Source organism: Anolis carolinensis, unplaced genomic scaffold (genome assembly GCF_035594765.1).
Source record: "Anolis carolinensis isolate JA03-04 unplaced genomic scaffold, rAnoCar3.1.pri scaffold_8, whole genome shotgun sequence".
NCBI lineage: Eukaryota > Metazoa > Chordata > Lepidosauria > Squamata > Dactyloidae > Anolis > Anolis carolinensis.
Genome location: NW_026943819.1, coordinates 20,138,540 through 20,156,197, shown reverse-complemented (window position 1 = coordinate 20,156,197; position 17,658 = coordinate 20,138,540). Strand labels below are relative to the sequence as shown.

Sequence of the window (17,658 nt, the reverse complement as noted above, 5' to 3'; positions counted from 1 at the left end):
CCCTATTGGGATTTAGCTAACACGGAAAGCTCTGTGTTCCCAGCTGGCTGGGCAGGACATTCCTGCAAATACTCAAAGGATTCACTGCTGGTTTTTCTACAAGAGATTTTTAGGAAATGATCACCCATACAGACATAAGAATCATGCTTATAAGAACCAGACAAAAACGTTTAGCTATTCAGCATTATCAGTTAGATTCTGGACTTATGAATCCTACAAAAGGTGAGATGGTAATGCAGTAGAGTCTCACTTATCCAACATAAACGGGCTAGCAGAACGTTGGATAAGCGAATATGTTGGATAATAAGGAGGGATTAAGGAAAAGCCTATTACACATCAAATTAGGTTATGATTTTACAAATTAAGCACCAAAACATCATGTTTAACAACAAATTTAACAGAAAAAGTAGTTCAATACGCAGTAATGCTATGTAGTAATTACTGTATTTACGAATTTAGCACCAAAATATCACGATGTTTTGAAAACATTGACTACAAAAATGTGTTGGATACTCCAGAACTTTGGATAAGTGAGACTCTACTTTATGTCCTTTCCCATGCAAAATGTGGTAAGGCAGCTTAGTAATTATGCCACTCTTTCTGGATTGTTCTGACCATGCCGGGCCCCCTTTTACTTAGAATGATGTAGGTAGTTACATAAACCAGTGTTAAAGTGTATGTGCTGTGTAGTTCCCAGCATTTTTATTGATTATCTATTGATACGAAGGAAATGTATTAAAGATCACAGAGAAGAACAGCTAACCACTACAAGGAGATGGTGAATGAATGAACCAGAATAAAGTTACTTCCTATAACCCAAGTCCAGAGATCAGGTAAATCAAGATTTTTTACTATTCATGTTAGATTCATAAATCAGGACTCTATAGATATAGACTCATACTATATCGTAAGTTGTAGTATATTATAAGACATATTAGCATTATTACATGTAATATGCAATTATTATATCAATATAATTATAATTATAAAAAGTAAAGACTTGGCTTTGTGAGCAGACATTTGATGAGTGAATTATGTTGGCTTTGATTTGGTGCGGGTTAAGGTTTATGTACAAGGTTTTGCGGATGAATGGTTCAAGGATTTTATACTGTACAAGGCAAGTGAGGTTTCCACACCTAAATAGTGTGTGTGTGTGTGTGTGTGTGTGTGTGTGTGTGTGTGGAGGGGGGGGGGGTTTGCACCTATTTTTGGGGGGGGGGGCGCCAACCTTTCTGTTTGCCTACACTCCAATATTGCCTTGGACCGGCACTGGTCTACACTGCCATATAATCCAGTGCAAATTAGATAATCTGTGGAGGAGGCCTAAGTGAAGCCTAACTCGGCCTGTCCCCTGGGCTGAGTGGGTTGCTAGGAGACCAAGTGGGCAGAGATTAGTCCTCTAACTGGCAGCGATTGGATAAAAACAATTATTCCTTTCCCTCTAATTAGGACTTTACTTTTCTCTTCTTTTTGTTGTATCAACCTAGAGGCATGGATGATGGGTTGTGTTGTCAAATTTCGAGGTTGGGGGGCCTGTAGTTTTGTTGTTTTGTTGGTCACCGTGATGCCATCACTCATTTATATATATAGATGGTTTGTAATGTATTTATTGTATTTTGTTAAATTATCCAATTGTTTTAGTTTCTTATGTTTTATCTCCTTGTATTGTATATTGGCATTGAATTTTTTTGCCAGATTGTGAGCCGCTCTGAGTCCCTTCGGGTGAGAAGGGCGGGATAGAAATGAGGGAAATCATAAATAAATAGATAGATAATCAACACTAGCAGCAACAACATCAATATTGTCAAGAGGCCTTACCAGTGGCTTCCACCATCCCTTCCAAAATGACCACAATTTCAAACTCCTCTTTTTCCATCTGGCTACGGGACATCTCCCAAAAGGGACTCTTCTCATTGATTTCGTGAGAGATAATGAGTGGGGACACCAGAAACAGCCTGTCATCCCCTGTGTCAAATCCCACATTAATGTCTGTTTGATTCAAAGGGATGAATTCCCCTTCTTTGGTCTGTTTGGATTTTATCAGCTTGGCTCTAATGGAGGCCTCAACAATGTGGGAATTTCGTAAGTCCCCAACTCGGAACATAAGACACAGCTTCTCGTCCCTTATTGAAATCACAGCATTGTTGGAAAACATGAGGGTCTCTGCCCTCTTCTTTGGTTGGCTGATCTTCACAAACATGCATCCCACCATGAATGCATTGACTATAGAGCCCAGTATGGCCTGAACCAAAAGTAATATGATACCCTCAGGACATTTTTCTGTGATCACCCGGTGGCCATATCCAATTGTGGTCTCTGTCTCAATGGAGAACAGGAATGCTGAGACAAATCCACTGAGATTGTCGACACAAGGGATCCAGTCTTCATCTTCTGCATGGTCTAGGTCCCCTCGAATGTAGGCGATGAGCCACCAAATAAAACCAAAAAACAGCCAAGTGATGGTGTAGACCATGGTAAACACAAGAAGGTTGAAGCGCCACTTGAGGTCCACCAAAGTGGTAAAGAGGTCACTGAGATATCTATAGGTTTCCTGGACATTTCCATGGTGCACATTGCACTTGCCACTTTTTTCCATGTAGCGTTGGCGGGGTTTTTTGATTTCCGCTGCCAAAAGACGTGTTCGATCGGTGGCAATCGGGATATCATCTCGGGCTTGCTTGGGAATCTTCTTAAGCTCTCTTGGAGTGACACCAATTTCCATGTCCTGGTTCATGAAGATCCTAGAATCTCCAGCCATGGTGGGGCTACATGAAAGAAACAGAAACAGAACTGAAAAGACTACTCTGGAGAATGATAACATCCTTCCTCAGCCTGGTCTCCTCCAGATGTGTTGTATTACAATCCCCATCAACGACAATGAGCATATCCACACACTGCAGGGATTATAAGAATTGCACAGCTACACACTCAGAGGATGCAGACTGAAGATGTCTGAACTACAAGTTTTCAATAGCGAGATTACACCAGAAAATTCTATGTGCAATATCTATATATATAAAAGGGTAATGAAATTTCAGCCTAGGACAAAACAACAAAACTACACATCCCAGAAACACTAAACTTGGCAGCACAACCCCTCATCCATGCCTCTAAGTTCATATAACAAAAAGAAAAGAAAATTAAAGTCCTAATTAGAGTGAGAGGAATAATTGTTTTTATCCAATTGCTGCCAGTTAGAAGGCTAAGCTCCACCCACTTGGTCTCCTAGCAACCCACTCAGCCATGGGGACAGGCAGAGTTAGGCCTCACTTAGGCCTCTTCCACACTGCCTATAAAATACAGATTATCTGATTTTAACTGGATTATATGGCAGTGTAGACTCAAGGCCCTTCCACACAGCTATATAACCCATTTATAATGTACTTAATGTAAGGTAAAACCTTTACACTTTACCTTAACTACCACCAATTCCTCAATACTTTATTTCCCATACCACCATACTTCACCACAGCAACACGTGGCCGGGCACAGCTAGCAATGTCTAAAAATCAGGATTTAGAGTCTTCTCTATTGTAGTGTCTCACTTGTGGAATGCTGTTGCCAGGCAGACTCACCAGTTGTTGAGCTCTGTTGTCAGCTGAGATGCTTTCTTTTGATATGCCTTTGGAAACTGCATCTGCTTTATGCTGCTAGAGCTCTTTTAAAAAAATTTCTGCTCTTGCTTTTCATTTTTCTGTCATTCATCAGGCCCATTTTAAAAATTTATATGCCACTTTAAGAATCTTCTGGATGGTTAAAATTGGCCCTTAAATGTGATAAATATTTATGTATAATAGTGCAATATTATGGATTAATTGAGCACTTGAAAAATTTAACTTCTCCCAGAATGCCAAAGTAAGGGCTCATGCTGGCTGGGATCTATAGTTTAAAAAGCAACTTTCCCTGGTTTCTGTATAAGAAATCAGATATCCTTTCATTATAAACCAAGATAGGTGGGATGGTAGAAAATCTGAAAAGATGCACATTTATTTATTTACAGTATTTATATTCCGCCCTTCTCACCCCGAAGGGGACTCAGGGCGGATCACATTATACACACATAGGGCAAACATTCAATTCCCATATACACATAGAACCGAGACAGAGACAGACACAGAGGCAGTTTAACTTTCTCCTGAGGGGATGTCGATTCTGGCCATGGGGGGAGCAGCTGCTTCATCATCCACTCTGATGGCACTTCCTCATTCCAAGTCGTAAATTAGTTAAACTTGCCTCCCCACTTTTATAAGTGGTACCTTATTTCCTACTTGATAGATGCAACTATCTTTCGGGTTGCTAGGTCAGCAACGAGCAGGGGTTGTTTTTTATTTTTAATTGATGGGTGCTCACCCCGCCACGGGCTGGCCTCGAACTCATGACCTCATGGTCAGAGTGATTTATTGCAGCTGCTCAACAGCCTGCGCCACAGCCCGGCCCACACATGGAGCGATGACCTTTGCCTTTGGGATCTGCTTTCTTATGATTTTCTTTACAGGTGTATACAAGCCACCGTATCTATGGGAGTTATGTATCTGGATTTCACATGAATACGTGAAACCACAGGTAATATAGGAACCTATTGAAATAAGGGACCTTTGGCTCAGAAATAACACATGGCCTGTTTACATAATCCTCAAACTCCAGACTCACTCTGAATGGATCACTGGACTTCTTCATGATGCACCATGGATTCCAGTGAATATTGCAGAATTTTTCAGTCTAAACCAACTTTGTCCTGCATTTAGCAAAGTTGGGGGATACTCCCAGGTTTGCTGGAATCACCAGAATATCCCAGAGCAACAGAATCAGATTTGATTCAGACAGTATCCAGAATGGACTTTGGTACCATTAACATTGATTGTGCCAACGCTGCTCCTAGCCAGCCATAGAGCTCCATTCAAGCTCACCATCCTTGCCTTAGGTTTAACATATTTTCTGAGTGACCGTCTCATGCAATGTTTGTAGCTTTATATAATTTCATAATGATTATTTTTCTCATCATGCTATTACAATATCAGAAATCTTAATAGTAAAGACCTATGAATATGTATAGCAATACACAAGTTTGTCTAAATTTTAGAGCACAGCACATTTTATAGGCTGGATAATTTGAAAGTGCAGCACCAGTAATAACAAATCTTTGTCAAATATTGCCATTAAGAACAACACTCCTCTCCCTAGTCTTCTGATCGCTTAGTTTAGACAGTTTGCTCATTAAAGAGTTGTTGTTACTTTTCTACAAAAAATGCCTAGACGAATTAATCCAGGTTTCTTAGATATCAAAGTATAAATGCAAATGGTTTGTCAAAAGTCCCCAAATATAATCTCCATCAAACCAATAATTCTGTAGAAGTACCAAAAGGTACCACGCCGATTAATGGAACCCCTTTGTTCCCATTGAGAGGAAGGGGAAGAAGAAGAAAGACTCTTTCGTGAAAGTTTGCATTCATTTTTGGACAAAGGAAGAATCTCCTGTGGAGAAACTGCTTACCAATGCCTCAATACATCAAAGAAAGAAGATAGCAACATGCATTATGATGCTGGTACATTAGAAATCCTATTAAAATCTAACCAGCCCTGTGCATTCTCTATCTTTGATCTTCTTTCCACTTTAGAAAGGAGGTGAGCTGAAGCAACAGTGGGCTTAGACTGGTGTGTCTTTGGAAAAGCGAGTGCATAAGTCTAAGCCAAGTGGCTAAGAGACTGTGTCTGCCTTAAGTTTTGGCTCAAACTTTAAAGACTGAATCAGGGATGTAAAGACTGAGAGAGCAAATTGTCCTCTCCAAATAAGAATCCTATCCGCTTCAAATGAAGTAACCTTTCAGTCCTTATATTTCCAGCACTATAATAACTCAACACTTCTGCTGAAATACGGTTTAAGCATCAGAGCAAAACAGAGATGTTTATGAAGAGAATGGAAACACAATATAAGAGCCAAAGTACAAACTATTTTAAAGGACTCACTCTATTCCAGGGGTCCTCAAACTTTTTAAGTGGAGGGCCGGTTCATGGTCCCCCAGGTTGTTGAGGGGCCGAATTATAATTTGAAAAAAATATATGAACAAATTCCTATGCACACTGCACATGTCTTTATTTGTAGTGCAAAAAAAAAAACCCCAACAACAATTATTTATTTATTTATTTGCTGCATTTATACCCCACCCTCTCTCACGCCAAAGGGGACTTAGAGCAGCTTACAAGTTGCATGTACATACAATATATTATATTATTAGCATAGCACAATATTAGCATTATATATTATTACTATATTGTACTATACCACTATACCATAATATTATTAGTAATACAGTAGAGTCTCACTTATCCAACACTCACTTATCCAACATTCTGGATTATCCAACGCATTTTTGTAGTCAATGTTTTCAATACATCATGATATTTTGGTGCTAAATTTGTAAATACAGTAACTACTTCATAGCATTACTGCGTATTGAACTTCTTTTTCTGTCAAATTTGTTGTATAACATGATATTTTGGTGCTTAATTTGTAAAATCATAACCTAATTTGATGTTTAATAGGCTTTTCCTTAATCCCTCCTTATTATCCAACATATTCGCTTATCCAACATTCTGCCGGCCCGTTTACGTTGGATAAGTGAGACTCTACTGTATTACATTTAATATATAATATATAATCAATATTATTATATTATACAATATTATTATATTGTACAGTAGAGTCTCACTTATCCAACACTCGCTTATCCAACGTTCTGGATTATCCAACGCATTTTTGTAGTCAATGTTTTCAATATATCGTGATATTTTGGTGCTAAATTCATAAATACAGTAATTACTACATAGCATTACTGTGTACTGAACTACTTTTTCTGCCAAATTTGTTGTCTAACATGATATTTTGGTGCTTCATTTGTAAAATCATAACCTAATTTGATGTTTAATAGGCTTTTCCTTAATGCCTCCTTATTATCCAAGATATTCGCTTATCCAACATTCTGCCAGCCCGTTTATGTTGGATAAGTGAGACTGTACTGTATTATTATTAGCCGCCCTGAGTCCCCTATTGGGTGAGAAGGGTGGGGTGGAAATACTGTAATAAATAAATAAATATTATACTGTATTACATTATAATATTATTATTAATATGTATACACAATATATTATATTATTACCATAGCACAATATTGGTAAATAAAAGAACAATACCATATTTAAAAATAAAAACAATTTTAACCAACAAACATACTGTAAACTTATCAGGATTTCAATGGGAAGTGTGGGTCTGCTTCTGGCCAATGAGATAGTCAAGTTAAGTAGGATTGTTGTTGTTGTGTGCCTTCAAGTCATTTCAGACTTTGGGGGAGCCTAAGTCTAAAACTGAGGGCGGGGTCCAGGTCAATGACCTTGGAGGGCCGCATCCGGCTCCCGGGCCTTAGTTTGGGGACCCCTGCTCTATTCAATAGTACAAATTTGGCGAATGAAGGAGGAATGGATGCCAATATTTTCCATACCCAGACCCTGAAAAGAACTAAAATGGCTTATTAATAGTGGCCTCAATGGTGAGGCAGACCTTGAATGAGTCAAACTGAAATCCAGATTTCAGACACTTCCCTGGCTTTGCCTTCTTTCAAGAGCTCACCCTAGGAAATTAAATCTTGAATGTATCCGTCCATCTTGAACTAGGAACCTTCTGGTCCTGAGGTCTGCTGAAGGAAACATAAGAAGTGGGCAAGACCTAGGTCAATGATGGGCAAACTTTTGCGCTTGGTGTGTCAAAATTCACCAAAAAAACTAGCATGACTTGGGTGGTGTGTCACTTCAAGAAAAAAACCTTAATTTCATGATATATATAGTTTAAATAACAAAAATATATAATTGTAACATATAACTATTTAATAAATCAAAAGCTATTTACTACCATTATTTCCATGTACAACAATCTATGGTACCTCTTGCAGTTTCCACGCTGATTTCTCTCTATTCTAGTTTCAATGTAGTCATGAATAATGAATAATATAATAATAATATGATAGTAATAATATAATAACATACTACAATAATAACAGAATAATAGAAATGTAATGTGCATAATTCCCATGGAGTAAACAACAAAACCACTGGACCAAATCACACCAAATTTGGCCACAAAAGACATAGTCATCCAATCAATCTGCATGCAGCAGCGTGTCAGCAAAAATGGCTAGGCGTGTCAGTGCTGACATGCGTGTCATAGGTTGGCCATCACTGACCTAGGTTCATATGCATTCTCTCAGGGAAGAATAAAATAGTCCAGATGTTCTCCCTGCTGAGTGAATTTACATTGTTTTTGCACATTTTTCAATAATTTTCTGCATTTTCTTAATTTCCAAGATTTTTTGCACATTGAATTTTGCAACAAATCAATGTTGTTTGCACAACAAAGAATAAGTATGAAAAAGCCGTATCTCATTCTTGCAGGAATGGAAATATCTCATGGTGGGTTATGTTTTCTTATGGAGATGTCTCAATATATCAAGACTAGAGTTGCCAATATGAAAACGAGAGGTTTCCAGTCCCCTTATTGCAGAAGAGTGAAGTTCAGATGTTGTTCCTTGTTGGCTGGATGTGAAACAAGGATCATTCAAGATCCAGGAATCCTCTCCAATTTTCAGTTTGGCAACCCTACTCAAGACAACCTTTCCTTTTACAGCTAATAAATTGTGTGGCTATCCATTTCTTCCTAAAAACAGAACAATATATAATTTGAGCTAAAAAAGAGAAACTTGTTGTCATCTTGGGTTTTATAGAAGCAGCTAGAGGTAATGAGAAATCTTAGCAACTCTGAGTCTATGAAGGAAGCCTTACCTCAGTAGGAGAGGCAGTACAGTAGAAGACATAAGATGTTGGCTTTGTTCCTGGAAACCCTGAGTTCAGATCCCATCATAGTCTTGCATGCTTTGTGTAGACTTGGGACAGTCATTTCTCCATTAGCTTCAGCACAACTGCTGCAGAAAGAGAAGCGAGAGATCACAAAGATAAGGAAAACATGGAAAAACTAACCACCCATTATTAGTGTTGACCGTTTCTCAGACCAAATCTATCCACTTTAAAATTTCTATATGTAACATAAAAACAATAAAGACACACTGTAATGCGAAATTAAACTAATTGGATTCAAATATACAAAAGCTGGTGTATATAAAGTGGGGCAGGCAAGAAACATATAATTTTCCTGTTCCTCAGTCAGGGCATATTTTTAATACGTCATATAATTCAACCTTGAATGGATACTGAATTTAAGGCTAAGACAGAAACCTATGGCTGTTCAATTGTCCCTGGATTGCAAATCTCATGATCCTTCATTGTTTAGCTAAACATGATGGTAGTTGCAGTTCAATATTACATAGAGGGATATACATTCTGAATCCTGACACTCAGAATTTATTTTATTTATTTATTTATTTATTTATTTATTTACAGTATTTATATTCCGCCCTTCTCACCCCGAAGGGGACTCAGGGCGGATCACATTATGTACATATAGGGCAAACATTCAATGCCCATAAACACATGGAACAGAGACAGAGACAGACAGACAGACAGACAGACGCAGAGGCAATTTAACCTTCTCCTGAGGGGATGTTCGATTCTGGCCACAGGGGGGAGCAGCTGCTTCATCATCCACTCTGATGGCACTTCCTCACTTCCTCATTCCAACCTTGTAAATTAGTTAAACTTACCTCCCCACTTTATAAGTGGTACCTTATTTCCTACTTGATAGATACAACTATCTTTCGGGTTGCTAGGTCAGCAATGAGCAGGGGCTATATTTTATTTTTAATTGATGGGTGCTCACCCTGCCACGGGCTGGCCTCGAACTCATGACCTCATGGTCAGAGTGATTTATTGCAGCAGCTGTTTATCAGCCTGCGCCAAAGCCCGGCCCCTTGTTAATACGTTAATACGTAATGTTAATACGTCATATAATTCAATCTTGAATGGATACTGAATTTAAGGCTAAGACAGAAACCTATGTTCAATATTACATGGAGGGACATAATAATAATAATAATAATAATAATAATAATAATAATAATAATAATAATAATCTTTATTTATACTCCGCCACCATCTCCCCAACGGGGACTCAGGGTGGCTTACATGGGGCCATGCCCAGAACAATACAATATAACAGAATATAAAAAGAACAACAAATCATAACACATTGAACAATACAATAAATGATAATATTCATTACAACACAAAATCAGAAGAACAACAAAAACAAGGGCGGGCCACATGAACACTAAGTTAAAACTCAGGGTGAGAAAAGAAATAAGAATAAAAACCACAAAGAACAGGGTCATAAAACAGTGGTACAATCTGGAGGATAGATATTGGAGGAAAGCAACAGAGAGGATGTATGTAGTAATTACTCTCCAAAAGCACAACGGAAGAGCCATGTTTTCAGGTTCATTCTGAATCCTGACATTCAGAATTTGGAAAAATTACTTTTTTGGGACTACATCTCCAGCATTCCCAGCAATCGGTGGATTGCTGGTGGATTTTGGGAACTGTATCCCAGAACCCCCAAGCTTTGTTAAAGACATCCTGCCTTCCAATAAGTACAATGCAGACTCAAACACAGTGGGATTTTCCTTGAGGCGACATGGGCAAAATTGCATGCTAAGTAGTTTTCCCCACCTCCCTGAAGCATCAAGAATGTAAACAGTGCAATGGATTTCATAGAAGCGCACTTTCCCTCTTTTGTTTTGTGCTTACATTTTTGAGCCCAGTTCAAATTAAACCAAGTGCCTAAGTCAGGTGCAGTCATCATAATCTGTGTGTTTGCTTATGGGGGAAATTTGTACTAGTGGTATGTTTTTGCCAGCAGGAAAATCAGGCGCCGGCATGTGAAGCTGCTGTGCATTTCTCCCATTGGAGCACAGCCTGCCATAGAATCCGTCAAGTAACATGGACCACCCTGTGTTTACCCTCCATGACTAAACAGGGCTAAGGATAATAAATATGTCACTTCGGTACAAAGCTCCTTGCTCCTTGAGGACAGGCTGTTGAAAGCTGCTATGGCTGCAAAAGGAGAGGAAAAGGCTGTGTATAGTTCTGTTATCAGTGGCACAAAGAGGCTTTTTATCAAGTTTCTCCATATCATGCTGCTTTTTTGCTCACAAGCCAAGGCTGGAGGGGTGGGAGTGACATTAAGTGAAGGCCTAGTATCTCACTCAAAGGGAAGGAAGCCAAGCAAACCTCTCATCACAGGATTGCTATTTCAAACCATTGTACCTCGCAAGATGGGCAAAGTGCCTTTTCTCCGAGAAGAGCTGGAATCTCATTTTAAAAATGTGAAGACAGGGAAAATGCAATTGAGCATGTGCAGAATGAAAAGTGGAAAGCTGTGTAAATGTCAGGCTAGTGGGTCCAAAATACTGCTGACAAGGGATGATGAAAGGTTACGGGGAATGCATAACTACTAGGCTTGCTCAAATAATTCGTTTTCCCCATTTACCGTTATTGATTTGTTATTTTCGTTTGTTTTGAAGCAATATCGAACCTTGGTTGTCCACACGCCTGGATATCGCGGTTTCGAACCGCAATTGGCCGTTTTCCGTTATGGCGCCTTTTTTTTCGTTTTTAAAAAATGCTTTGGCAAATCATCCAAACTTGTTTAAGTCCACTGGGGCAATCTAGCATGTTGTTTGCACCTTGTAGCCAATCAGAGAGCACGTTTAACCAGGGGGAGGGGCTGGTAGGACGTCCTGAGCGTGCACACGCCTCGTGGCTCAGTCGCACTGGGAATTTTGGAGAGGGTGGAAGGGAGATTTTGGTGCAGGCACTGGCAGGCAGGAAAGATTGCTGCGTCACAGCATGGCTGTGTGAAGACCGGGAGAAAAGGTGGGGTGGCTGGCTGAGTTTGGGTGGTGTGTGTTAGTTGGGTCTTTCTTTTTCTTTTGTTTTTGCAAAGGGCTGTCCTGTGGGTGTTTTTTTCCTTGCGGGCGGGGTGGGCTTTCTCCTTTCTTTTTTCCACGCAAAAGTGTTTTTGGAAACAAGGGATCCGAGCCAGGGACGCTTCCTGATAATCCTAAGCCAAGTTTGGGAAAGAGTTGCATATCCCATACTTCCCTGTACAAAATACAACTCCTTTTGGGGAAAGAAGGGGGGGTGCCTTTGTCCCTTCCCCAGTCTCAAACACAAGCGGGGCTGCTTGTGTCTCAGCCGGGGACGCTTTCTGATAATCCTAAGCCAAGTTTGGGAAAGAGTTGCATATCCCATACTTCCCTGTACAAAATACAACTCCTTTTGGGGAAAGAAGGGGGGGTGCCTTTGTCCCTTCCCCAGTCTCAAACACAAGCGGGGCTGCTTGTGTCTCAGCCGGGGACGCTTCCTGATAATCCTAAGCCAAGTTTGGGAAAGAGTTGCATATCCCATACTTCCCTGTACAAAATACAACTCCTTTTGGGGAAAGAAGGGGGGGTGCCTTTGTCCCTTCCCCAGTCTCAAACACAAGCGGGGCTGCTTGTGTCTCAGCCGGGGACGCTTCCTGATAATCCTAAGCCAAGTTTGGGAAAGAGTTGCATATCCCATACTTCCCTGTACAAAATACAACTCCTTTTGGGGAAAGAAGGGGGTGCCTTTGTCCCTTCCCCAGTCTCAAACACAAGCGGGGCTGCTTGTGTCTCAGCCGGGGACGCTTCCTGATAATCCTAAGCCAAGTTTGGGAAAGAGTTGCATATCCCATACTTCCCTGTACAAAATACAACTCCTTTTGGGGAAAGAAGGGGGGGTGCCTTTGTCCCTTCCCCAGTCTCAAACACAAGCGGGGCTGCTTGTGTCTCAGCCGGGGACGCTTCCTGATAATCCTAAGCCAAGTTTGGGAAAGAGTTGCATATCCCATACTTCCCTGTACAAAATACAACTCCTTTTGGGGAAAGAAGGGGGTGCCTTTGTCCCTTCCCCAGTCTCAAACACAAGCGGGGCTGCTTGTGTCTCAGCCGGGGACGCTTCCTGATAATCCTAAGCCAAGTTTGGGAAAGAGTTGCATATCCCATACTTCCCTGTACAAAATACAACTCCTTTTGGGGAAAGAAGGGGGTGCCTTTGTCCCTTCACCGCTCTCAAACACAAGCGGGGCTGCTTGTGTCTCAGCCGGGGACTACACCAATTTAACAAAGTTTCAGCCACAAAAACAAAGTTTCTGAAGTAGAGCAATGACTTTCACAGTAAAGACAACCCAATTTAACAGGAAATAAGACTTTCAAACCAGGAACAGATTTCTGCAATTATTAAAAAATGGTTTATTATAAAAGCTATGAAAATTTGCCAAAAATCAGAGGATAAGGGAAACGTTCCACATTTTGGTGAGCTATCAGTGTTAAATGTGTTCTACCACTGTACCAAGTTTGAAGAAGATCACTCAAAAAATGAGGGCGGGAGAGCCCCCTAAGTCCCCCCCCCTTCGGGCTGTTTTTGGGCCACCGCGCATGCGCGTCCGCCATTAACGAATTAATTTCGAAAATAACGAATTTTCGTTAATTTCGAAAAATTTTGGGGGCCAAATTCGTTATTAGCAACAAAAACGAAAAAATGCCCCCTCTAGTTTTGAAACGAGTTTAGAATCAAATTTTTCATGGATCGATCAAGCCTAATAACTACCACATTGCAACAATTTCACTGGCAGTCAGTTTATTTTCAGGCATAGTTATTACCTTTAAAGCTCAACATTACTTGGGTCCCAGCTATCTAAAAGACATTTATTTATTTATTTACAGTATTTATATTCCGCCCTTCTCACCCCAAAGGGGACTCAGGGCGGATTACAATGAATACATATATGGCAAACATTCAATGCCAACAGACAAACAACATATATAGACAGACACAGAGGCATTTAACATTTTTTTCCAGCTTCACGATTCCGGCCACAGGGGGAGCTGTTGCTTCACTGTCCACTAGTGGCTGTACTTCCTCATTCCTTTCCTCGTCTTTTGCTGGCAGTTTTTATGATGTTGTAAATTAGTTAAATTAGCCTCCCGCATAAAGTGTACCTAAATTTCCCTACTTGACAGATGCAACTGTCTTTTGGGGCTGCATAGGTCAACAGAAAGCCGAGCTATTCAATGGTCGGGGGCTTAACCCGACCCGGGCTTTGAACTCATGACCTCTCGGTCAGTAGTGATTTATTGCAGCTGGTTACTAGCCAGCTGTGCCACAGCCCGGCAGGAATTCAGAAAAACTTTCTTGGTGGCTGCTCCCAAATTGTAGAATTCCCTTCCATGGGATGCCCGACTGGTCCCCTCTTTGTTCTCTTTCCATTTGAATGTAGCATTTTATTGCAACTGTTTATTTAATAATGTTTAAACTTTTGTGTCAAACTGTATTCAGGTCACTTTGCTTTAATTTGTTGCAAACTGACTTAGTCCCTGTTATAGAGAAAAGTAGCATATGGCTACTAATTTTTCATGGTGGCTGTGAACTAGGTGGAATCCAAAACATCTAGATGGCAATGAGTTTCTGATCCTATGCTCAACCTGAAAGGATAGGTTTCTCAAAGGATCAGTGTGCTTTATTCAAGATTTTGATAGCTCAATTTGTTACTATTGTTCCAGTTCAGAAAGGTAACTTTCCCAGGTATTACTAATAGGATATTTTTACTATTGTGCCATTAGGGAAAATGATTTATTGTCTAGCTATAATGGTGAGTGCTCAGTCACACTGTCAATATATGTTTCCCTCTTTTGGAGAAGATATGGGGTGTAAATAAAGCAAGTGACTGGTTGAAAGCAAGATATAAAGGTGAGACTTGCCTTGTTTGATAAAAAATGGCAACTTTGGAGGCTTCTGGAAGCACTATTTTTCTTTAAAATATATATTAAAAAATCAAATACAACCAGTGTTTCATGTGACAGATTTTGTACCCACAGATTCATCCATAGTTTCAAAATATTTGTTTTAATTCCAACAGCAAATATATATTGGTATAAGGTACACCATTTCAATACACTTTTTATATACAATGGGGGCATAAACAGCCATAGGTTTGGACATATAAACAGTTCTGGAACCAAACCTCAAAGGATATCAAGGGTTCACTCTATTAAAAAGTGGAACTGTGGATCGAATCCATCCCTGTCTTATTGTGTGTGTGTACATGCATACAGCCACAGAGACATAAAGAGAACATAACAGGGCCGGGCTGTGGCGCAGCTGGGCGGAATATAAATACTGTAAATAAATAAAAAAATTAAAAAAACACACATCCTGAAAAAGTAACACCTTAACTCCTTCTCCTTTTGTAAACATCTTGTGGATATTTGGGAAACAAGAATATCAGCTGATTATACAATTTTATTCTGGCCAAATGTTATTTTCTGGCAACTGTTCAGCAGAATGACATTTACTTTTAGCTAGGTGGCATCTCTAAATATTGCTGAATGGCCTATGGAAATACAGAACAACTGAGTTGGAGGAGACCTTGGAGATGTCACCTGACTGAACCTCATCCAGATATGCAGAACATGCCATACAAGGTATCACAACTGTATCCCTGACACAGACAGTCAAAGCCATGGCTGGCATTATGATTCATAGCCTAAAAGTATGTATCCACCCTATACCATTTGCCCTGATTCTGGAGGATGCATTTGAAAGTAAGAACTTGCAAATCTGGCATTTGCTGCTGGTGATGATGATGCAAAAAGGAGGTGTGTCTCAACCCCAGTGCACTGCAGAGCACTATAAAATGGAGTCCTCTGTGTCTTCCTACCTTCCCTGTTTCACTCCCTATTCAAAATGTAATCTTGGCTCAGCCAAGTAATGAAATTGCATGCATTTCATCTTTGGAAGGGTTTTTTTTGTTACCTTGGCAGTAGCACTTTCTAACAGCGGAGAGGAAAATTAATGCCAGCTTACAATGGAATCCTTCAAGAGCTGCCTGAGATAACTACCGTCAGAAGTACAAAGGGGATTGATTGACAATAGTTACCTTACCAAAGCAAGAAAGTAACCTCACTGCCTGGTATAATAGATCTCCAGCTGCTGACTGCTGGTTTCATTGTAATATATTAGTCCTGGAAATACACCACTGATGGAAGGAAAGCGGGGAGATTAATGTTTCTCAGTTTCCCCATTAGCTTTGGAATGGGGAGGGGGGTTGGGAAGTGGGAAGGGAGCTAGGCTTCTCAAAGATCTCTATACAAAACATTTGGCATTCAGTCACTGAAAAGAATGGTCAGTGGTAGAGGAAGTGAATGCAGTGGAAGTGAGGCCCTGTGATTTTATTTCTGGAACAAATGGGTTAGTTTTTTCTGGTTTGCACTTGCCCTAGCAAGGGAATGAGTAACAATGCTCTCAATATTTTCTATTCAACAGTGTGAGCTTCCTTTAGTAAAATAGTGCATCTGCATCAAGCTTTCTTTCAAACTTTTAAGGAGGTGTCCAAAGTGCTGAACTTGTTTGTGGAATGGGAGTTCAGCACCTTGGAGAGCTCTTTTAAAAGGATATCTCACTTCATCAATGTGGAAGCTACCATGGCAGTATTACCACTGCAATACTAAATGGAAACATGTCTTGAGTAAAATTAATAATCCGAATGGATAGTATTAGACTCATTTTTATTCGGAGTGGGCCTAAAGGTCAAAAACTACATGAGCCAATGCTATATTGCACTTTGTCCATTTCAACTGTGAAATTACCTTCCCCATTTCGGCACATGTTGCACTTTGCCTGGGTTCTATGAATTAGTCTCCAGTGTTAATATTGTATGTTTTATGTTGATTTTAATGATTGTTTTTACTGTAATTGATGTTTTTATTGGATAACTGTTTTGTTGCTGTGTTTTGATGTTTGATTGTTTTATCGGGCAAGGCCCCATGTAAGCCGCCCCGAGTCCCTTCAGGGAGATGGGGTGGAGTATAAAAATAAAGATTATTATTATTATTATAACTCCTTATCAGGCCTAAGATTTAGTTCTGAAAACACTCCAAAGTTTGCATGCTTTCATGGCATACGAATGAGTAAAATAACTCAATCATAATTAGTGAGTTTTTCTGGTCCTATGGTGCATTTCCTACTTCACACTAATAGATTAAATGGTGACATTGATTTGGAAGATTGTATTGCATTTCTAATAATCGCATAAATGTCAAACACAGGGAATCTCCATGTGTCTACGTGTTGATTCCTTGTAGTCAGACACAAACAGAACTGAGTTAAGTATGCATAGGTTTACAGTCAAGCTGACCAAAGTAAATGGGGAATTATGCTCTCTCCCTTCCCCACACACATGCACTTGCTATTACTGATAGCTCCTGATGAGCTGGTGCAGATTGGAATTTGCTTTGCAATTGCTGAGAAGAGATGCATTTTTATTTCATCTTCCTTCTCTCAGTGAGAGCAGAAAAGACAACAGGGAAATCCAAATGTCACAAAGTCGACCCAACAGAGGCAAAGATCCCATTACCTTATGTAATTTAATTTATTATGCCTTCCACTGCAGCTCAGAGCTGGCAAGAGCAGTTTTGGAGCAGGGGAAAGAGAGGAGAAGAATAGAGCATGGTAGGAAAAAAAGTAGACTAAAGCCTCTAAATGGGAAAATAACACATTCAAGGAAATCTGATTAAAATGACCTTGTTCAAACCCTGGCTATTAGAAAGCCTGTTCAAAGAAAAGGAAGCTCATTATAAC

General features: G+C 39.9%; 1 protein-coding gene across 3 annotated transcripts in view; it reads right to left on the bottom strand.

The window, feature by feature from the left end:
- Nucleotides 1–17,658, bottom strand: part of kcnj5 (potassium inwardly rectifying channel subfamily J member 5) — a 64,832-nt gene that overhangs the window by 32,749 nt on the left and 14,425 nt on the right. The window contains exons 1-3 of one of the 3 annotated variants that reach the window (XM_016994967.2): nucleotides 8,827–8,966; nucleotides 7,622–7,688; nucleotides 1,819–2,765 (exon numbers count right to left, since the gene is read on the bottom strand). In XM_016994967.2, coding sequence (XP_016850456.1) covers nucleotides 1,819–2,758 — 940 coding nt within the window. In that variant the 5' untranslated portion in view covers nucleotides 2,759–2,765; nucleotides 7,622–7,688; nucleotides 8,827–8,966. Of the gene's footprint in view, nucleotides 1–1,818; nucleotides 2,766–7,621; nucleotides 7,689–8,826; nucleotides 8,967–17,658 lie in introns of those variants that run through there. The other 2 variants (XM_062960899.1, XM_008114363.3) reach the window with 2 other exon arrangements.